At 50.1% G+C, this 22597-nt stretch overlaps 1 protein-coding gene across 2 annotated transcripts in view; it reads right to left on the reverse strand.

Annotated features, from left to right (window-relative positions):
• Window positions 1–12780: 12780 nt before the first annotated feature.
• The window catches only part of Ndufa10 (NADH:ubiquinone oxidoreductase subunit A10), a 41459-nt gene continuing 31642 nt past the window's right edge, over window positions 12781–22597 (reverse strand). Inside the window, exon 10 of one of the 2 annotated variants that reach the window (XM_006998398.4) lies at window positions 12781–13192. In XM_006998398.4, coding sequence (XP_006998460.1) covers window positions 13124–13192 — 69 coding nt within the window. In that variant the 3' untranslated portion in view covers window positions 12781–13123. Of the gene's footprint in view, window positions 13214–22597 lie in introns of both variants that reach the window. The other variant, XM_006998397.4, reaches the window with a different exon arrangement.

Raw genomic sequence — 22597 nt, forward strand, 5'->3', positions numbered from 1 at the left:
GTGTGTGTGTGTGTGTGTGTGTGTGTGTGTGTGTGTGTGTGAGTGTGTGTGTGTGTGTGTGTGTGTGTGTGTGTGTGTGTGTTTCTAATAAAGTCACTAAAACCTCCAGAATCACAGCCAGGATTTCGCCTTCTAAAACAAATTTGATTTTTTTCTTTCTTTTTTATTGTTATTACACATGTGATACATAGTGTCTAGAATGCAGACAGAGAGAATCTGGCATGCAGGACTGGACGCTATGGACATACGTTATATGCATGTGGATCTGTCACTAAAGTGGCATGTCTTATTTGATTTCCAGATGTTCTGAGTGTTGTTACTGTGGAGGGTCCCCACTGACTGAGAAGTCCCATCTCTACCCCTCCTATGAGCCAATAATGGGTACCCCTCTCTCTGCTCCATGGCTGAGTGGCCTGGGATGACTGCACATGCACACTTTGATGCAGGTGCACCCTGAACCCCAAGGACAGTGCTCCCAGTGTTCCCAATCGCAGCTCATCTGGAAGGGAGTCTTGAGTGAACTGTGTCTTCCCTTGCCCTCAGTAGTGAGGACAGCAAGGTACTGGTCATGTTCTCTATGAGTTGTGCCTCGGCTGGGTAACATGTTCCAGGGTTGTTTGTGCCTCGGCTGGGTAACATGTACCAGGGTTGTTTGTGCTTCGGCTGGGTAACATGTTCCAGGGTTGTTTGTGCCTCGGCTGGGTAACATGTACCAGGGTTGTTTGTGCCTCGGCTGGGTAACATGTTCCGCCGTTCCGCAGTGCTCCTTTGGACAGGAGGCTTATCTGGTCACTGGATATCCTTCCTGTAAGATGGATGAAATGAGCCTGTGTGCCTTGTCCCATGGAAAGCCGGGGAGGGGGGGGGCTGTCATCTGCACCACCTGCCGTGTCAGCGACACTGATTCTGAGCTCTCCTCCCCAAGCCCACTCATCTCAGTCTCTGGAATCCCATTTGCCTGGTTTACCTAGGCTCGACTTGCCAACTGCGTCCAAATGTTTAAAGTACAATATCTGGTGGCAAAAGCGGCTGAAAAGAGAGGGTTTCGGTTTGGCCACAGTCTGAGGCTGCAGTCCATCGTGGTGGGGGAGGCACAGAGGCAGGAACAGCAGGAGGCTGGCCACAGGCATCCACAGTGAAGAAGCAGAGCTGAATGCTGGAGCTCAGCTCCCTTTCTCCTTATTCAGTAGATGACCCCAGCCCCAGGGATGGTGCCACCCACAGTGGGTGGGGCTTCCCTCCTCATTTAACCCAATCAGGAAAAGCCCTGACAGGCACACCCAGAGCCTCACTTCCCATGACTATGGAGTTTGTCAACTGTTGCCATTCTGGGAAGACTCTGGGTCCAGCATCAGGTCATGACCTTGTTCATCTCCTTGCCTCTGTGTGATGGAGGACACTGTTTCTTGCTGGCCATTAGCTGGGGCTACCTGTCCCCTGAAGTTCCTGACACATACTCCTGAGGTACGTTGGCGGTTCACAGCAAGGCTCCAGTTAGGTCAGCAGAAGATGAGCATGTGCTCTGATGTATTATATAATATATTATCTTAAAAGAGCTGTTTCAAACACACCGACAGAGAGAAAGACAGAACACAAAGATTCAGACTTAAAATTCAAGCAATAGGGGCTGGAGAGATGGCTCAGCTGTTAAGAGCACTGGCTGCTCTTGCAGAGAGAATCCTAACCTAGGTCAGGCAGCAATAAGCAGTCTGTAACTCCAGCTCCAGGGATCTGATGCCTCTGGCCTCCAAGGACACCTACACTCGTGAGCACACACACTCTCTCTCACACACACACTTAAAAATAAATATGTATTTATTTATTTTATGTATATATGTGTGTATCTGAGTGTAGGTATGTGCACCATGTGTGTGCAGGTACCACCCCTGTGTGAGGAGGCCAGGAGATCCCCTGGAACTGGAGCGTCAGGCGGTGGTAATTCACCCAAAGTGGGTGCTGGGTACCGAACCCAGATCCTCCACAAGAACAGCATGTGTTCTTAGCCACTGAGCTACCTCTCCGGTTCTCATAATTAAAAATAAAATGAATATTCAAAAAGATGCAAGCAATAGAAACTGCCTATGAGGGTAAACATATGTCAGGTTTAACACAGAGAGACTTCAAAATAGTCATTGAAAATTATAAATACGTTCAACTAATGAAAGAAAACCTTGATTAACTTAGAAAACACAGGCTTGAAGATGGCGTCTCATCAAGTAGATAATATCAATAAAAAAGATAGAGTTTTTTAAAATTAAGCTGAAGGGTTAATTCAAATGACTCGGTTGGGAAAGCATTCGGCTTCCAAGTGTGAAGAACTGAGTTTGATCCTCATAAAACCCACACGTAAAACTGGACACAGTGGCTCACATTTATAATCCCAAGGATGACAAGGCAGGCAGATCCCTGGAGCTCACAGGCCGGCTAGCCTAGTCTACTTGGTAACATTCCAGGCTAGTGAGAGGCCCTGTCTCTGAAATCGGTGGATGGTGCCTGAGAAACAGCTGAGATTGTTCTCTGACCTCCACAAGCATGCACACAGGGGTTCCCACCCTGTCACACATGTGTACCCACCCACCAGGATAGCTTCTGACTGCCACGAGCATGCACACATGAGCATCCTCCCATCCCCCACAAACGTGTGTACCCACTCACCCAGGTTGTTCTCTGACTCCACAAGCATACATATATGTGCACCCATCCACACACAAACATGCACGTGTGTGTGCACATGTACACACACACACACACACACACACACACACACACACACACATCCTAGCAATAAGAAGTAAAGAGACTAAAATCAAAACTTCAGTGGCAGCTCAATTGTTAGTGTGAACTGGAAAAAGGGAAGAGTCAGGCCTATAGACAAATACCATGGCATCCAAAGAGCAAAGTAGAAATGAGATGATCATAGGATCAAAGACCCGGGGACCATGAAGTGCTGGGCGTTTGGATAACGTTGTCTGTGCATACTTGGATAATGGCAGGGAAGGCCACAGAAAAATGATTGAAGAAATAATGGTTGGAAGCTTCTCAAATCTATCAGAGTACACCTGTCTACATCCTGGCAGCAGTCACTGGGGATGTGGTTGTCTGCCCATGGCTGTCCCGGACAGTGCCTGTAGCTGGAGCTATGTTTCCACAAGGAGACATTCCTGTAGCAGAGCAAGGAGAGCGGAAGTCGCCCGAAAGTGACATTATCACAGGCAGCAGCACAGCCCAGGAGTGCAGAGTGTCAGCCAGAACTCACCCTTGAGATTCTGAGCATCCGGAGCAGAGGCTACACTACCTGGTTCCTGCTCACCAGACGACCAGGCTCATCCCGGTTCCACAGACCCTGTTCATAAGGGTAGGGCCAGAACATCCTTTTGCCATGGAGACTGAGAGCTGAGTCCTCTCTTGGGCCTGCAGATGTCCTGGGGATCATGAACAGCAGGACAAAAGCTTGACATCTCTCCCACCATTTTACACCTGTCTGCTTAGACGCTGGGTCAGGGTCCTCCTCAACTCTGCACACAGATACATTCAACACGCAGGCAGTGTTCATGCCCAGCCAGCAATCCTCCAACTCAAGGCTGAAGACAACAAACAGTCCTGTCCTGCCCCGCCTCACCCTCAGTCTGCCCATGCCGCCTGGCACCGGTGGTCCTCGGCTTTCTGTTGACTTAGTCTCCTTTTTCCTGCTGAGGTTTGTCTGAGCTCCAGCACGCCACACAGGGGATACTCGGGTTCTGCAGCTGGCCTCACCAGTATGGCTGTGAGGCAAGCCTGGACGGCAGGCTTAGTGTGTAGCTCTTTGCTCCTGTGTCCGCTCTGTGGGCCTTCAAAGACCTGAGCATTGGGATAAAAGTACCAAGATGCAAAGAGAAGACAGCAAGCAAATTCATCATCCTTTTGGGACCCTGCAGCTGCACACCCCTGCCACTGTACTCCGGAGGAGCATGGGGGAGCCTGCCTGTGTTCTAGAAGGGTTTGAGAGGCTGTCCTGGAGCACTGGAGTGGGTGGGACATGTGCAGAGTACAGCTGCAGAGGGAATCAGGAAGTAGTTGGGTGATGCTCTTGAGGGACCCTGAGGCTGGACACCTGCCACCCTTCCATAGCCAAGTTTTTCCCTATGAAAGTCCTCAAGAGCAGCCAGCTTCCTCTCGGGACAAACTCACACTGCTTAGCCTGGCCTGAGAAGTGTCTGACCTGCCCAACTCTGCTCTCCCTTCTGTGAATTCCTACACCACAGCCTGTGACCCTGGGCTCCTGGCTTCTGCGTGCCGCAGGCCTGTTACGGTAGGCCCAGCCCCCTCCTCCCAATGCTCACAGCTGGCTGCTTGCATCAAATCCACATGTCACCAAGTCTCCTTTCTCTCCCTCTCCATCTAAGCCCTGCCACTGGCTTGTTGGAGAGCCTGGGACATAATCTGCAGCACCCCCAACTTGAGTGAGGTGAGCTTGAAGGTGCTGTGCCCTCTGGGAATTCTGTGACTGTGAACCTTCGTCTAGGTGCTGAGCCCTCCAGGAGTTCTGTGACTTTTTCTTTCCATTAAAAGTCTGTCTTTTCAACCACCCATCTTCTGTCTATTTATGATCTATCTATCTATCTATCTATCTATCTATCTATCTATCTATCTATCTGTCTGTCTGTCTGTCTGTCTGTCTGTCTGTCTGTCTGTCTGTCTGTCTATCTATCTATCTATCTATCTATCTATCTATCTATCTATCTATCATCAATCATATCTATTTATTCTTTGGAGCCTGGGTCTTGCTGTGTACCCCAGGCTGGCTCAAGGTCTCCATCCTCCTTCCTGCTTTAGTCTCTTGAACGATTCACTTACAGGCATATGTCAACAAGCCATCACAGCCTGCTTGTAGATTCTTTTCTGAACTCAGCAACCATGAGAAGAACAGCCACTTGCTGCACATGTCAGGATCAGGAGTGGACAGGGTTGCTAAAAAGTTCACAGGCAATGACCCAAGCTGGGGATGCTGCACACTATGTCCCAGGCTCTTCAGCAAGCCTGTGCCTTGTGTCACTGTGGGGCGGGGCACTTGGTGGTGTGGATTTGATGGGACCACTCAACAGTCAGGTCTGGATGTGAACTTGTGTTGTATTTGATGAGGGAAGTCTTTCTGAGCCAGAGAGCAGCAGGTTCCGGGTGATGTGGAGAAAGGCCTCACTACTGAAGGGTGCAGGCTCACGTGCCTGCAGCCAAGTCACAAGCTGCTTGCTTTGGCACATTTTAGAACAAAGGGGCTGGCCCACCTCATCCAAGTTGGGCATGCCACAGACTCTGTCCCGGGCTCCCCAGCAAGCTGGAGTTGTAATAAGATTGAAAAACATTTTTCCCACCTTTTCAACAGTGTGGATAGATTGCAAGGCCCCACGCACCCCTGGCAAGAACTCTACCACTGAGCTACAGATCAGCTTCAAAGATTTTTGAATCTGAGTGAAGGGTTAATCATTTTATTCTCTACTTTCCTAAATATTTAAGGAAAGGTTCTGTGTTGTCAAGAAGGGAAACAAAAATATGTATTGCTTATTTCTCCACATATAAATGTATGTATGAACAGAATTCTGTAGGAGCTCTGATAATGTAAAAGAAAATATTTGCTTATAGAATATTCTTTGTGTTTCAGTTTCTTGGCTAACATCAAATGAGGACTATTCTTTAAATAGTTTGTTTTTCATTTAAATTATAAGGAATTTTGCTTTCAATACTGACTTATCTTTTGCAACAAATTACAGGGTAGTTAGCAAAGCATTTGAGTTCTGTGATCCACCAAGAGACTTTGGCATGAAAACCATTTTTTTCCTCAGTCATATGCCCCTTCTTTTTAGTGCCCAGAGCAACATGGATACGTTTCCAGAATATATGACAGGCTTTAATAATAAGGTTTTTGCTTGATAATGTAAATACACACACACACACACACACACACACACACACACACACACACATTTAAATGGGCTAATTATGTGAGTTTCTAGCAATGACAAATTCAAGAGAAATCTAATTTTTATTTTATTAATTTATTAAAAATTCTGTCACTAACATTTCTGGTGATAAGTTGATTCCATGGCGCTATAAAAAAGGTTTATATCATTTGTTTTTCTTAAAATGAAAGAAAAAATAAACAGGCCCAGATAATACACAAGTGAGAGACAAGTTTCAACGAGAGTAGACTGTATTCAGCCAACTGTGGCTCTGAGTTCACGAAACCAGAGGGTGTCGCTGACAGCGGCCATTGTTCAACACCCACTATGTAATTCCGAAAACCATCCATATTTGATGCAGTCATCGGAAAAGTACTTACAGCAGACGTGGTTTCAAACAGCTTATCCTGGTGACCTTTGAAGACGCTTCACAGTGCGGAATCAGGGGTGCTTAGGCTGAGCATCCAGCCCAGGCAGCGATGGGCAGAGGCCATTCCACAACGATGAGAGAGTTTGTCTTGGCATCACCCGGCTGGCTTCAGGGTGAGCGCAGGTTCCAGAGGGCACCTCAGCAGACGGACAGGGAGGACGACGGAGGCTCAGACTACAGCTCACAGTAGGCGTGAAGGCAGAGTCCAGGAAGGACAGGCTGGGTTTGGGGAGGCAAGTGGACTCTGGGCTGTGTGTGCCAAAATGCTGCTGTTGCACTGCAGGGAGCCGGGTCGGGGGGGGGGGCAGTTGTTGTAGCCCTGGCCCTGGAGCTGGGTGCATGGGAGGAAACACCTTTAGGGAGCCCAGACAGGCAGCGTCACAGGATACTTCCCTAAGCCCAGAACTTCCTGTCATCAGCTCATGAGGCTAAGGGGTGGTGGCCAATCAGAGACCAGAACTGGACTCAAAGACAGCATGCCAGTGGCCTCCTGGCCTAGATGTCCTAGAGCCCTGATGTTATCTCTGCAGGACACCCTGGACTCTAAGGTCCTGTTCTAGGCCACAGAGGAGACCGGCCACCTGTCCTCCCAGGTTCTGTGCAGGCCAGGAGGGCGAGAAGGCACCTGGCTCACACAGTGGCTCCAGCAAGGTCTAATAGGAGCCTGTAATCTTACATCTTTGGGGTAAACCCAAGGCAAGAGACAGGCTAGGAATCTGGAAGCCAGCCCTGGACCTAAGACACCTGCTGCCTGGCCTGCTGAAGCCTTCCTGGTCACCCTCCACCTTGGTAACAGCAGTCAGTGACACACACAAGTGGTTCCAGAGTAGGGAAGGGGGAGGGGGAAGGGGATCCAAGCCTTCTGAGATTCTAGGCCTCTTCCTCTACGTCTCCTCCTCTGTGCACACCACATCCCTTGCTGTTGGGAGGATTCCTCTGGCTTCAAGTTAACTCCAGTACCACACAAGCCAGAGCTGCAGTGGGTGGGGAGGCCCTGAGGCCTCCAGTCAGGCCCGGAGGCAGCAGTCAGAGCCCATACAGCTCAGGGAACACAGTCCCTTCCATGTCCCACCTCTCGGGATAAATGCCTGGACTTGCTGAATTAGTTGCCTTTCTTGCTTTTGTGATGGAAGACTCAGCTAAAGTAAGTTAAAAGGGGCTTGTTCTGGCTCACAGTTCGAGTACAGTCCATCCTGGCGGGACGGCGTGGCGGCAACAGCTTGAGGCAGCCATTCACACTGCATCGGCAGTCAGGAAGCAGAGAAGCCTGGGTCCAGTGACATCAGAACCGCAGGTAGGTCATTTCATCCCATCACACGCTTTCCTGTCCAGTCATGTTCACGCTTAATCAATGAAGGAACTTATACTGGGGGTCTGGATGGATGGATAGGGGCAGGTGGGATTCAAGAAGCCCTCTTGCCCGGCCCAGGCCACTTGATTGTCAGTCCTGGTGACACTGCCTTGTCTCTGAGGCCCCGGTCAAAGCCAGACCCAGAGGAGATGATCAACACTCTACCTGCCTTTCACTAAGACAGAGGTATCTAGACAGTCAGACTTTTCCTATGCCTTGAACCTGGAACACCCCGTAGGTACATGGTGGCCTGGAGACAAGTGCCAGGTCTTGCCTGGAGTGGCCAGGAAGGACAGCAGCCCTGCCAGGCCAGCACACACCAGAGGTATCTGTGGCTGCAGCAGCCCACAGGCTCTGTTCTCTTGGCTTCCCACCGGCCCCGTCGATGCTTCCGGGAGCCCGTCAGGCCAGAGAGGAGGTCTGAGTGCTGCTGACAATCGGTGGGATGCTGGCCAGTTTAAAAAGGGAAAAAAAATGATCTGGAAGTGTTTAGAAGGAAGAGACGTAATTATACCTGTTATATGTATATTCAAAAAGCTTGGCAGCTTGGAAAATAGGGCCCGGATCTGCCATTTCTTCCCATTTCCTGCAATTTCCACTACTATTGTCCAGGGCTCCCTGAGCCAGCTCGCCCTTCTCCCAGATGGTTCCCCCTCAGCAGCTGCTGGTTCCTAACCAGCCCTGGCACAAGACTCACTTTAGGCCAAGGAAGAGACTAGAGAGAGGGGGTGGCTCCCAGACTTGGGGAGAACTGTGCATGGACGTCAGGGCGGACCAGGGTCACCTTGCTGGCCACAGGGCACCTCAGGGCTGCAGAGACTTGACAGCAGGCGGCTGGGAGGGGAGCTGCAGGGGGAATCCTGAGGGCAGGGTGTCTGTCACGTGAGATCCAGGCTGTGGGAAAACGCAAGTTGTAGTTCACATTGCGCATCAGGGTCCAGTGCTTTGTGTGGGCCTTGAGAGTCCCCTCACCCAGAGCCCATCTCCAGGGTGAGCATCCTGGATACCCAGACCTCCTTAGGGTCTGTCCTCAGACTGCACAGCCCACAGATCTTCGGGACTCTGAAAGAGCTGTGTGAGAACAAGGCTCCACTGAGGGCAACAAGAGCCCCTGAATGGAGGGCTGAACTCCAGCAGGGCACTCGTGATCCAGAGACACTTCCTGTAGGCAGGAACCAGAGGGTGTGTTTGGGCATTGGCTGTTCATCTTCGCCTCAGCCATGTTCACCTCCCAGGCTGGTGATGCGACACTTGTGGCCTGGTCCTGCGTGGGGACCCTGTGCTCAGGCACCACGGCTGTGCCCCGCTGATGGGGAGTGGGTACAGTGACAGGGTGTAACATGATGGGGACACCCTTTTGCTTCCTACTGACACTCTAAGAGCTCACGTCCAAGACGTGCGAGTGCCAAGGAGGCAGAGAGATCACTGGTGCCTCCTTGTCCCTCTCAAGACGGTGTACAGAACACATGGCACCTCCACATTGGTGTTTTTACAGAAATCACACAGGATCCCTGAGTAGCTGTGTGCCAAGGGGTATTTAAGATTGCTGGGGCTTCCTTCTCTTTGTGGCTACAGTTCCTCAGTGGATCACTCTCTCCTCCTGTGACAACACTGAGCTCAGGGCCTGGGGGCTGGCTGTGCCGCTGAGTAGTGAGGTGTCTCTCCTGCTCAACACGCCCATTCCAGTGTGGACTTCATGAAGGAAGAGTACCACTTTCCTCACCTGGGCTTGATCAGCAACAGGGCCTTGGGGCAGCCATTCTTTCCAGATTGGCCACTGGGAAAGTCTGGGTGGGTGCAGAATCGTCAGCAAGTGGATTAAAAGGGCTGAGGACAAAATAACCCTTGTCAAAATAACTGTTTTGACTGTGGGCTTGTTGAAATGAGGTAATCTCACTAGGCGACTAAGGGCAGGTGCACACATCTGGGCACAACTCCCTACCCACAGGACACATACAGGCTGTGACCACCCACCTCCTGTATAACCATCCCTGTATCAGTGTTCAAACAAGAGGAGCCTTCAAGACAGTGCTTTCCCCCCACACTGGCCAGCTCTTACCCACAGTGAAGTTCTTTTTCCATCTCTGCCTCACCTCTTGCCTCTCCAGGGCTGTCCTTTAGAGCCTGGGCCTCTGAAGGACATCCTGAAGAGCCTGCAGGAGGAAGGTCAACCACTCCCCTTTGCCTCCTACAGGCAAGGAGCGGCTTACAAGCCCAGAGTGCTCTAATTTGAAGCTGACCTTGCATTTCCCTGCTGCAGGCAGCAGAAAGGATTGAAGGCGGGGTGTGGGGAGGTGCTAGGAAGGCCCGGGATGGATGATCCCCACAGACAGATGACCATCTCCTGGGCTCTGCCCACTGCAGTGGATGAGACCACCGGGGACCGTGGGAGGGAAGCCAGTGTTATTATATCTTTTTCCTTAGTATTGAATTGTCTCATATTGCTCTGGCTCCCAGGGCAGCTCCAAGGTGGCATCATTTCATTTCTTGCCACTGGCCTGCTGGCTGAGGCCTTACTCACATCCCACTGGACTATGCTCTGGGCCCTCAGTCCATTCAATCCCATGAGGCTACTGATTTTGGTAGGAACTCAGGGACCTTCCGCTTCCAACACATTAGCAGAAAAGACCCTTATTGTGCTGTTGGCACTACCCCTTCCTGGAAACACGCAGGTTTAAAGGGTCGACTTGTTTACCAGCTTCCTGTCAGGATACTAAACCATTCAGTAAAGGCCAACATCTCCTAAGTGCCTTAAAGATTCCTGCCACTGATCCTTTGGAGGTAAGCCTATACTGGAGATCTTTGTTCCTAGGGTGTCAAATCAGAGTTCCAGAGAAAATAGGATGCACCAAAACTCGGACCTCCTGACAAGGAGCGTAGGGCCATGCAGCTGAGAAAGGCACTTTCTCCCTAACTCTCTGGGCAAATCCTGGATTTGCTGCCTTCCAGAGGGGCTTCCCTCTAAAAAACCCAACAGGATGAGAGGTCCTGAGGGCTGCCGGTCCTGAAAGAAGCAATGCCCTCAGGGGCTGGTTTATTTATATTAGATGCAAAGCCCGGGGTGACTCCGGCTCTCCCTCCCAGCCCTGAGCTGTTTCCTTTCAAAGCTTAGGTGTAGGGTGGTAAGTGCAGGGCCATCCTGCCTACTGCACAGCGGCCCTAACCTTGCAGATCTGCCCTAGGGCAGGCCTGTCTCCTTGGCGCCAGCACACACTGCTTACAAACAGCCAATCCAGAAGTCCTTTCTGGCAAACAGAACACAGGATGTTTCCAAGCGATCAGGAGCCAGCAGGCTTTAGAAGAGGGGCCTATGTAAAGCAAGAAAAGGTGTTCACTTCTGCTGCATGGCACAACTGCGCACACTTACATCCAAGTGCAGCCTGACTGCAGGTCCTCGGGGCCCCTAGTATCCTGTATCCCGCATGGCCACACAGTGACATGCTGCTCTCACCGCACTACTTTGCCTGGCCAGGTGGCTATCTGCCATGGCTCCATGGCTGTATGGTGGGTTGCAGCTGATAGCAGTCTGAGGCCTGGGGAGCATGCCAGCTGCCACCAGGCTGAGCCTTGCTCTGCTGAAGACCAGGGGGTTAGAGCGGGGGAGATGGCCATAAGGGTGTTAAGTCCTCGAGGACTTCCTCTTCAACAGAAAACACACAGAACCTGTGCTGAGACAGTGCTTACTTCCTGATCCTCTAAGTGCTGAGGCTGCCAATGTGGCCTATTCAAAGCGCATGCATGCTTTTATCTCAGCCCTGATCTGTTTTAAAGGGCAGTAAGCATTTTGGTGAAACTAATGAGGGAGCACACTGCAACCAGATCAGAGCATCTACTGGAGGAGACTGGGAACATACACTCATCTTCCGTTGCCCGACACACAGAGGGAGCACAGGAAATGGGAAGATGGACTTCGGTAGCAAGACAAATCTCAAGGGAGGAGAGCCACTGGAAAGAAACAAGCATGTGGACCGGACTCCCAGGGACCGAGTGTGCTGTGCCGACATGGGCCAGGCAACAAGGCTGAGGTCTCTGGGCACCCACTGCCGGAAAGCTGCGTGTGTGCTGAGCAGGGTTTCAGGAGCGGCAGCTCCTCCTAGCCATGGGCAGGAAGTATGGCCAAGATAAAGATCCTTCCTCTCTAAGCCTCTCCTCAAAGGGTTCCCCCACAACACCCCGGGGCTGGCCCATTTCAGGAGGAGGAAGAGGGAGGGAAGGCAGGTGGGCAGCAACGGCAGTAAGGCCAAGCACACGCTCTGGAAGATGACAGTGTCCTCTTCTGCAGTGTTCAATACTGACCCCGCCTCCATGTGCTGCGAGTACCTGATGGAGCCCAGCGCTGCCAGGAAACCGAGTGCTAAACTTCATCAAGTTTTAATTAAGTGAAATGTAAATCACATGTACTAGAGCAGCCACGGCAGGGGGCTCAGTACAAACTCACAACTTAGGACGACAACCTACAGAGGAACTTCTGAACAGCAACACGGATGGACACCAGCTCCTAAGGACTCTTTCCCCTGGGTTCCAATATAGGTAAACGACAAAATGCAATTGCTTTTTTCACTTGGGACTGGCACCGAGTTTCGGTAACAGCATCAGACCTTGCGTCTGTACCCACTTTCCACGCTCATCAAGTGAGCCTGCTTTAGAATGCTCTAGAAGACACCATTCTGCTAATCTTTGGAGGGGCTTCTTCCCTTTTGCTCTAATGTGCACTGTTAAAAGAAGAACAAATGCTTCAGAAAACCACTTCAACAGTATGTGTGAACGACCCAAACTGCAGGGAAGGGGCGGGAGGGCTGAGTTTCACAACCAGGGGTGTGTGTGTGTGCAGGGAAGGGACAAGGGGCGGGAGGGCTGAGCCTCACCTCCAGGGGTGGGTGTGCGTGTGTGTGCGTGCGCGTGTCTGTAGTGTGTGCGTGCGCGTGTCTGTAGTGTGTGTGTGTGTGTGTGTGTGTGTGTGTGTGTGTGTGTGTGTGTGTGTGCAGGGAAGGGACAAGGGACGGGAGGGCTGAGCCTCACCTCCAGGGGTGTGCGTGTGTGTGCCGTGCAGACACAAGAAGAGGAGCTACAGAGCCAGCTTTATTTCTTGAAGTTGAGAGGACGGAGGACACAGCACAGGGACAAGGGACGTCTAGCGGAGGCTGCTCTTTCACAGCAGACCAGCTTTGCTTGTTTTGTTTTTCTCAGATGATTCCAAAATACAACTGAAAGGTTCCAGAATCTTTTCTATGGAAGTTGAATCTTTCAATCAACTGACTAGGCACAGGGCAGACTGTTTTTGTTAAACCATTTCTTCGGGCAATTTCTTGATCCTTGCTTTTCTCCTGCTGTCTTGCAAAGCTCTGGAATTCACAGAGTTGGGCAGAGCCCACATCTTCACGGCGGTGACACAGCTGGGCAGAGGACCGTTCACTTCAGCCAGATCCACTTGTCGCCCACCTCGGCGTTGTACCCAGGTTTGTACTTCCGGCCTGGCAGCTGTGGGGAGGCATTAAAACACTGTTTAGAGTAAAGACCACCTTCCCACCCCCAGAGCTGGTCAGTTACTGCCCATCTAGTCCCCAGGGGAGCACCGGAGAGCAAGGATCTGTTGCAATGAAGCAACCTTGCCCACAGAAGCCCTGTCCAGGACAGAGATCCAGACAGACAAACCCCTAGCACTCTCACTGATGTCCATAAGGACAGGAGGGACAGGAGACAGTGGTGGCTCTCAGCGAGGGCTGGCAGAGGGGACCGGGCCTGGGAAGCGCCTTGTTCTCGAGCCCTGACCGCCTGCTTGATTACTGTGAATGGAATCACAGCTTTGAGAGCCAGTGATGAGATCACTAAGAGGCCATGGTCACCAGGTTCTCAGCCTGGAAGAGTGCATGACGGGCGAGTGTGAGCTTAACATAGGCCCTGGGAAAGTGCAGGAAGGTAAGGGAGACAACACAGGCCTCGGGAAGCCACTGAAATGTCCAAGTCTGAAGGGACATAGGCAAGAAACTACTCTGGGAGCAAGGAAGCCGTGGGAGAGGCCCATGCGTCATCAGGAGCTGAAAGGACCAAGACTTCAGCCTCCCTTTACCAGAGGCTCTGTCCTTGCCCAGCTGGACTGCTGGATGTCACAGACAAGAACACAGGTGTTAACAGCCCGAGGGCTCAGAAAGAACTACAGACAAGCAAAAGGCACGTTAGGGACCTGCCTGCATACAACGGGAGGTGATCCACACAGCCCCAAGAGCAGCCCATCAGTACACAGGCTGCAGGAGGGCAGGCAGAGGCTGGAGGCAACCCCGCCCCCACCTCCCCCAGCCAGAAGCAAGCTTTCCAGCGGAAAAGATGAAGATGGCTGACTAGAACCGCCTCAGGCAAGAGGTACAGGTACAGTGTGCCTCTGCCACTGAGACACAAAGCTTCTCCAACTGCCATCCAGCTGAAGAGAAGGTCACTTCTTGGTTAGACACAATCCACACAATTATGTCTGACGAACAGAACATGACATGCACACCCTTTAGAGGACTATCTGAGTGGGTCTGTGTTACACCAGCAGCCAGTCAGCCAGCAAGCCCAGGAGTTTTTTTCAGCCACCATTGTCCTGAATTTTAAACTAGAGCATGTAAAAACTAGCTGAAAACCACCAAACCTGCTGATCCTCACCAATGTTTACTAATTGCTTCACAAAATCCACTCTGGAATTTTTTGGGGGCATTTAATTGGCTTATAAAATCCAGTGGGGGTGCTTTCAGGTTCTGGGGAGGAGGCACAACCCTTGAATATACATAAAAGCAGCCCTAAGTTCCCAGTATCTAACTGCTCATCTGTGGGCTGGAGGCCATGCGGAAACTAAACAACAATTCAGATCATTAGAAGGTGCAGATGAAGCCTCTGGGGAGCGCCCTGGGCAGTCGGACACAGAAGGACAGGATACTCTTCTGCACCTCTGGAATGTTATAGGATGCACAGGTATTTCTTTTTCAAAAAGAGTAAGTCACCTGCCTCGAGCACACACCTGTTCCACCCAGAGCAAGAATCTGCACTTGCTCCAACTCTGAAGCAGGTGCTGAGCCCAAGTCCCTGGACACCTCGTTCCACCCACTCCAGTCTGAGAGTGGACCTGCGCTGTCGAGCCCTGCCTGCTGTCTCCAGCCCCAACCCCTCCCTACAATGCTTCCCCTTCGTATGTGCTTAGGATAAACTCCCACAAACAGAACTGCTTGCTGAAGCAAAACAGCCTGAACAGCAGGTGTAGACAGCACCCCCTCCGTGGGTCTAACTTGACAGTGTGGAAGCTCTGGTCTGGATTACTGTGCTGAGGCTTAGGCATGGGAGCTGACTCAGCACCTCCTCCTCTCCTTAAAAGTCTAACCATGCTCTCGGTCTCCCAGGTCCCCCACCCGGAGGAGCAAAGGGCTGCACTTCAGGCCCAGCCCACTGGGGGTCCCTGCAATCAAGGCATCACCTCGCACCAAAGTCCAGCTGGGAGCTTGAGGGCAATGGGCAATGGTAAGGTGTCATCTTGTGTAGCCCAAGGGAAGCCATGAGTTTTGGATTTAAGTTACATGAAGGAATGGGATTCTGAGAGTCGTAAAAGGTGCCCCTCTACATGCCACAGCCAGCTGAATGGACACTTCAGTCTCAACGCAGCCAGGAAGAAAAGCCCTCCCCTGACCACAGGCTGGACTTGGGACAACTTAACAAAGCAGCCTCTAGGTCCTGGGTTCCAGTACTGGGGCCAAACAATTGAGACCTGCCAGACTAACTGCAGCTTGCCAACGTGGTATGCTACTGCATCTGGCCTCTTTCCTCTACCTAAAAGCATTTAGAAACTGGAGAGCTGAGTCCCATGTCCTATCTGATCCTGACAGGCCAGAGTGGATGGGGTAGAGGTAGGGACATAGATAGGGTCTAGGCGGAAAAAGAGCTCCAGAATCGTCACAGGGCCACTGGTCTTTATGGGCTGAGGACAATGTCCAGGCAGCACAGGTGATGTCCTGCAAGGCTGGACAAGGCTCCAGGAGCTATGTGCAGTATGAATCCATGGCTACTGACGGCGGTGGGTCAGATGGGTTCCTACTGGCCCCTCCTCACAGACCCGAGCACAAGAGAGATCTCAGGCCATACCATCCCCCAAAACAGGCTACGCCAGAGGCACTGGAGAACCGGAACTCAGTGCTCGCGGGATTCATGCTGCTGTGCAAGTGTCTGCACCACAGCCAGCAAAGCTCCGCCACTTGTCTCAGAAGAGAACGAGCTAGCATTCCAAACCCTACAACTCACACTGTGCTGCAGCCAGTGATAGACTTCCAGACACGTGCAAGTGGAAAATGTGATCCTCAACCAGAGGGAGAGTCAGGCGGACTCAGAAATGACGAGGGCGATGGATTAGTGAACGGGGACGTTAAAGCATCTGTTAGGAAAGTGGGAACAAAACGACAGACGTCAGAAATAAGGGAGAACTGGAAAACAGAAGGGCACGAGTTCCAAGTTTAAACAGATCCTGAAGTACATTTCTACTGGATGGGCGTGGGGGTCAAGCGAGTGTGCTAGGCAGGGCTGCTGCTGGCTGGGAAGGAGGAGTGGCCCTGGGATTCACTGTCCTGCTCCTGGCAGGCCACCCCTCCTGTTACTGGCTGGGTACAAAGGAGCAGCGCCAGTCTACTCTGCAGCCACAGGCTCTTCCCAGAGGCATGCTCTCTAGCCTGGCCATGGCCTCCTGACCTGTCCTCCCACTGCCTGTCGGGCAAGCCACAGGCTCTCCTGCCCCTTCCAGTTGACCCTTCTCTGCTTCCTCCCAATCCACTGCTTCAGCACTTCCTTTGTCTTCTGTTTCTTTGAAGATCCAAATGAGCACAATGTAACAACAGCCTATTTCTTAACAGCATAGAAAATAGTGAATATGAAGATATAAGAGAATTGACTCAAAATAAGGCAGAAAGAAAATGGCCAAACAGTTCCAGGGACCCATGAAAACCTCTGTCTAGTGTACATACAAACAGATCTTCCAAACCCCTAAGAATAATGGCTAAACCTTTTCCAAATGCTTTGCAAGGTACAGATAGCACACCCAGACACTCAGCAGACCTCTGCAAGATACACACAGACAACCACACAGAGGCAAATCACAACAAAACCTCTAAAAACAAGCACTGGGGGGGTGGGGGGAAGAAATCCTCAAAGAGTCCTGGGGCACCAAGACCAAAGACTAGAGCTGACTAGACTTCTCATCAGAAACCACGCAGGCCCAAGGCACAGAGAACCGTCCATGTGCTGTAAGAATGGTCAAGCTACAATCTTGTATCAATTGAAAACACCTTCCAGATTGAGTTGAAATCAATATTTTTTAGCTAGCCAGCCAAAGGAATTTGTTACTATCAGATCCATCCTGTAAAAACTGTTAAGTTAGTCAGGCAAACCAGGGTCCAAACAAGGTATGGAATGCACCCAAAATGACAGTTCAGAAAGAAGACAGAAGTTGAGCCTTTTCCAAATCTCCTTAAATGGTAACAGTTTACTATACAATGGCTTCTAGAAGCAACATTACAGCCACGCAGGAGACCTCCCTTCTCTTGCTTTTTTAAACTGATGTTTTCTAATTGACTTCCAAAATTGGAGGTATATATATATATATATATATATATATATATATATATATATATATATATATATACACACACACATATATACCATAGTCCCATAGACAGCGTGTTAAAATCAGTGAGACCCACATCACCTGACAAGGCCCTCTGAAGGCAGGTGCTAAGAGAGACAACAAGGACTTCGCCAGGGACAAACTGCTCTGTATGCAGAAGCCATGGATGCAGAGATAAGCTCCAGCTCTCCACAGCCAGATCTGTGGCATCGCAGTGAATCAAGTGGATGCAGCAAGTACTGGAAACACATGTGCAGATGGAAGGCTGGGGTATGTGTATGTTCAGAGTTGACTTTGGGTGCCAAGGCAAAGAGCTCAGACTTGTGATAACTACTCTGAGTTGGGAATGACCTAGAAGACCGTAAAGCATGCCTTGGGTGTGCCTGTTTTCAGAGACAATGAGAGGACGAGGGTTCTGATCTGTGAGGGGACTGACCCCTGGATGGACACACAACATGACAAGATGTTTGGGAGGTGGTGAAGTAGGAGTTGGGGCCCAGCTGGAAGAAGTGACTACCATGAGCAAGTCCTTGGGAGTGTGACTCTTCCTCAGCTTCTCAACTGCTGTATTAGCTGCTGCCCCCTACCCCTTCCTCCTTGCCAGGATAGACTGCCACCCATGAAACTCTCAGGAAAGTAAGTAATTCTTCCCCAATGTTGTTTTTGTCAAGTGTTTCATTGCAGCTACAAAAAAAAAAAAAGCAACTAAGTCTTCAGAAATGAGTGGATAGTCCCAAGCATTGCCCCAGTGCACCAGCTGGGCCTTTGTGTAGTGTGGCCCGGGACCCCTGCCCTAGTCCCCTTCTGTCCTCTGCCCCAATGTCCTGAACTTCCTCCCCTGCTTCCAATGCACTTACTCTGCCTGTCAATTCACAAAATGTTTGGTCTTCAATAACAAAACCAAGTAATAAACTAATAAAATACTGGCTAGCCAGTTCCCATACTCTCCTGATCCTTTTTCTCAAGGTCATCAAAGCAGCACCCCAAGCTTCCCTCCTCGTTGTGAAATATCTATATACTGTGTGAAGGTATACTGCTATCATTGGTGTAATAAAAAGCCAAATGACCAATAGGTAGGCAGGAGCTATAGGCGGGCTTTCCGGGGAAAGAAAGGAAGAGGAGGAGGAATCCAGGCGCAGGGAGATGCCAGGAGACATGGACAGGAAACGGGAGGTGCAAGATGGAAGAGAGGTAATGCTACGTGATAGAACACAGATTAATATAAATTCTAAGAGCTAGTTAGGAATAAGCCTAAGCTATAGGCCAAGCTTTCTTAATAAGTCTCTATGTCATTATTTGTGAGCCAGTGGCCCAAATAAAAGTCCGACTACACCTCCTTGGCCTTCCCACAGTACCCAAGGTGCACAGCTCCTGTACCAACTCTTCATATCCAGCCAGTTCACTCCTTCTCACTGGCCTCCTTCCTCATGACAGGAAGTCTTGACGCTGCAGTCTCAAGTGCTTGGTTGGACTCACTACCTGGCTGGTGGCACCTCTACACTTCCCAGGAGTGGGGTGGGCAGTGCTGGCGCCCAGACAGCCCTGGCAGTGGTACCTGCCAGTGCAGTGTACGCAAGTCACTAAGAACTGTTTGACAGCTGAGCATGGTAGCTGGAAGACAGTTCCGCTGCCAGAGAAGCACCTTCGTGAAAGCCACAGATTCCCAGACTGTCAACAGCTAGGTAGGAAATGGATGGAGGGGGTCTTCATGAATTCATCTCTGATTCATCCATAATGCAATTTCCAGATGGAAATTTTGTGATAACTGCTGCTGTCTTTAATAGCAAAGAAAATCTGTCTCTAAGAAGAAAGTCATTATTACTTATTGCCATGCTTCATTTCAACCCATCATTTTTAATAAAAGTAACTTAGTTTCCTTAAAAGACAAACAAACAAAACTAACATTCCTCTAAGTGGTCACACAGTTCTCAGTCAACAAAGAAGAAACCTGAAGAACACACAGTACTTCTGGAAGAAAGAGACAGAGCGACTCTTCACAGTGAAGACCACAGGCAATCAAGGTTAATTAAGGTCAACAGTGGCCATGCTGATCATTTACCTTGACCTTTACCACCCCACCCATGCCCACCTGAAACTCCACTGCAGATTCCTTAAACTGACTAAGAACAAGGGCCACAGCATCACTGCTGAGAGGAGCCTGCCGAGAACTGGAGTCTGTGCCATCAAGTCTGGACGGGGGCCTGGCACAGGGAACAGAGTGAAATGCTGAGGAGACCTGGATGACACCTCAGTTAACACCCAGTGTCCATGCCTCGTACGACCTGAAAGCTGGTGACATCACAGCCATCATATCTCTATCTGTCTATCTATCTATCTATCTATCTATCTATCTATCTATCTATCTATCTATCTATCGTCTATCTATATCTGTTTTTGAAAAACTAGACTTATTTTAAACTTATTTTTTAAAAATATTCAGAAATTAAAACAATAGATTTCTTCAATTATTTGTTTAAAATCTTTAACATTAAATTAAATCCATATGTCCAATGCCATAAACTCTGATATTCATTATTTATCTTAGTTAGGTCTCTATTGCTGTGATCAGAAGCAACTTGGGGAGCAAAGAGTTTATTTCATCTAACATTTTGTAGTCCACCCCCACAGAAGTTGGGGCAGGAACTCCAGGCAGGAACCTAGGGGCAGGAACTGAGGCACAGGAAATGGAGAAATGCTGCTCACTGGCTTGTCCTACATGGCTTGATTAGCCTATTTTCTTATACTATCTAGGACCACCTGCCCAGGGGTAGTACCACCCACAGTGAGCTGGGCCTTCTCATATTAATCATCAGTTAAGAAAATGCTCACAGGCTTGCCTGAAGACCAATTTGGTAGGGGCATTTTTTCAATTGATGTTCCCTCTCCCCAAAGCTTGTATCAAGTTGTCAAGACACCACCCAGAAGAATATCAGAATGCAGAAAGCCATAAAAACACAATGATAGTGACAGTGGCAAGCTTGCCAGATAGCCACCCACTTATGCCTAGCTTTCGGATGACTAGCTGGTTCAGACCAACTCTGCCCTCCCATACAAGCAGAGGCAGATGGCACATAAAGTCGTCCACTCACAGGGATCTAGGCAGGAGGGTCTGTGTTTTAGGGTGTCAGGACAAAGAGCAGGGGGCTTACAGTCAGCACATCAGCCTCCTGGGGTCTCCTCAACTCTCATCATCATCATCAGCAGCAGCAATAAGACATTGTGACCCTGCTAAGCATGCTCTCTCAGGCAGGGCAAGCTGCAAACACATCAGACCTCACGGAACCCACACACAGCCAGCCGTCAGCGAGGTCTTAGAATGGATTCTGGTGGTCTGTCCCTTTACTGCTGACCAGACGACTGTGCAGTGCATCTCTTTGTGGATGAGTAGCACTGGCAAAGTCCAAAACTACCTTTACATTCTTAATCAAACACAACGAAAAGGACAAGTAGCAGCCACAGTGGGACAAGATGTAAGACAAAACACAGGAAGTACCTGTCAGGCTGTAAAGACAAAAGGATCAAACAGCAGCAGTGAGCCCAGCAGCCAAGCAGACCCCAAGACAGACACGGCACTCATCAGATTCCTTTATTTGAGATTAAGTTTCAAAAAACCGGTACAGCAAAAGTAATTCTGCAAAGTTGAAAGAAGCGTAAACTCTAGAAACAACAACAAAGATGATGATTAAAGTTAAGAGCCCAAGGATGCGCCCGCAGATTAGAAGGGCCGGAGAGACGACGGGTGAGCAGCTTGGAAGACGGCCGAAGGACATGTGCGGCTGAAGCCACTGAGAAAGGCCGGAAGGGGACAGCAGAACCCTAGCACACGGGGCACAGCATGAGAGCAGCGCCTCTGGGAGCCTGAGGAGAGCAGAGAACTGGCACCAGCTGTAGAGACCGGCTGAAGGGACAAAGAGCTTCACGCACCTCAAGGCAGTGAGCACAAAGGACATGGCCTGGCCCCAGGAACACACACCCTTGGCAAAGTTCAAGGCCCATCAGGAACCAGACAAGAAACAGACCCCATAGAGGAACAAGAACTATTCCAAAGAAACAGCAAGCTGCTCATTAGAATACAGAGCCAGAATCCTGAGATGCTCAAGTCAGGATTGGCTAAAAGAAAACAAGCTGGCAATTCAGAATTCTCTGCCCCATGCAAATTCCTCCTCAAGAACTGAGACAGTCTCCCTTCCTTCCAAGTTTGACCTACAGCTTTCTGTAAGGCTGAATACAGCTTGTGACTCCCTGAAAGTGGGGGTGACAGACTGGTAGGGTTTGAAGCAAAGCATGGTAACTGTGATAGGCCAGCAGGGGAGCAGACAAGGCTGCTCTCACACAGCATTAGTCCTGTAAGCGCCACCAGGGAGAACGCGAGAAGGGCTGAAAGCCACCACACAACCCTGTAGAGGTAGTGGGACCCTGACAGTATGAACTCATGATTTTCACCGTCCACAGACAAACACACAAATGAATCCTATACAGGGAGAGTATCTCCTTCCAGCAGCTCCTGAAGCTGTGGAAGGGGTGACAGAGAAAGAACTATAGTTAGGAACCCATCACAGTGATAACTAAGTAAATAAAATCAATGGCCGTCACAACTCTGAAAATCTGACAGAAGAGCACACACTTACAATGCCAGATTTCTCCAGTGACTCCCGATCATGAAGAATGAAAGAGTCACATCATCTGTAGTCAGACGATCAAAGGCAATGTGAGCAGCGACAGGGTCAACTCGGCACACACTGCCTAGGAAGCTGCAATGAGTTTTTTGACATTCCCTCCGTAAAACACTATGGCCTGAATCTACTCATGAGGAAACAGCCAACAAACCAGACACAGGGATATTCAACAACTAAGCAACCTGTAGTCTCCAAACATTTTAAAGTATCAAGTTCTTAAATATTGAGAAAATCCATATACAAGGACTGGAGACAGAGCCATCAGACGTAACCTCTCATCCACCCTGGGTCTCTGGGGTCACTGATGGCCCTCAATTGGTATGTGGTTAGCAGCAGCATGTAAATCCTTTCATACATTGCCAGGTACAGTGGGGCCTTGTGGTATCTTGTTCATAAGGCCATCTTCAAGTGGAGCGTCCCAAATCTTAATGGAAGACTCAATAGAACACAATTCCACAGCCCATGCTGGGGTGTGGTCCAGCAGGTCTAGCAGTCCAGTAAGTGGCATTCCTAATGCATGAGCATGCACCCTGAAGAAAGGGTGCTGAGACCACACAGTAAGAACATGGTGTTCAG

Source organism: Peromyscus maniculatus, chromosome 13 (assembly GCF_049852395.1).
Source record: "Peromyscus maniculatus bairdii isolate BWxNUB_F1_BW_parent chromosome 13, HU_Pman_BW_mat_3.1, whole genome shotgun sequence".
In the NCBI taxonomy this organism is placed as follows: domain Eukaryota; kingdom Metazoa; phylum Chordata; class Mammalia; order Rodentia; family Cricetidae; genus Peromyscus; species Peromyscus maniculatus.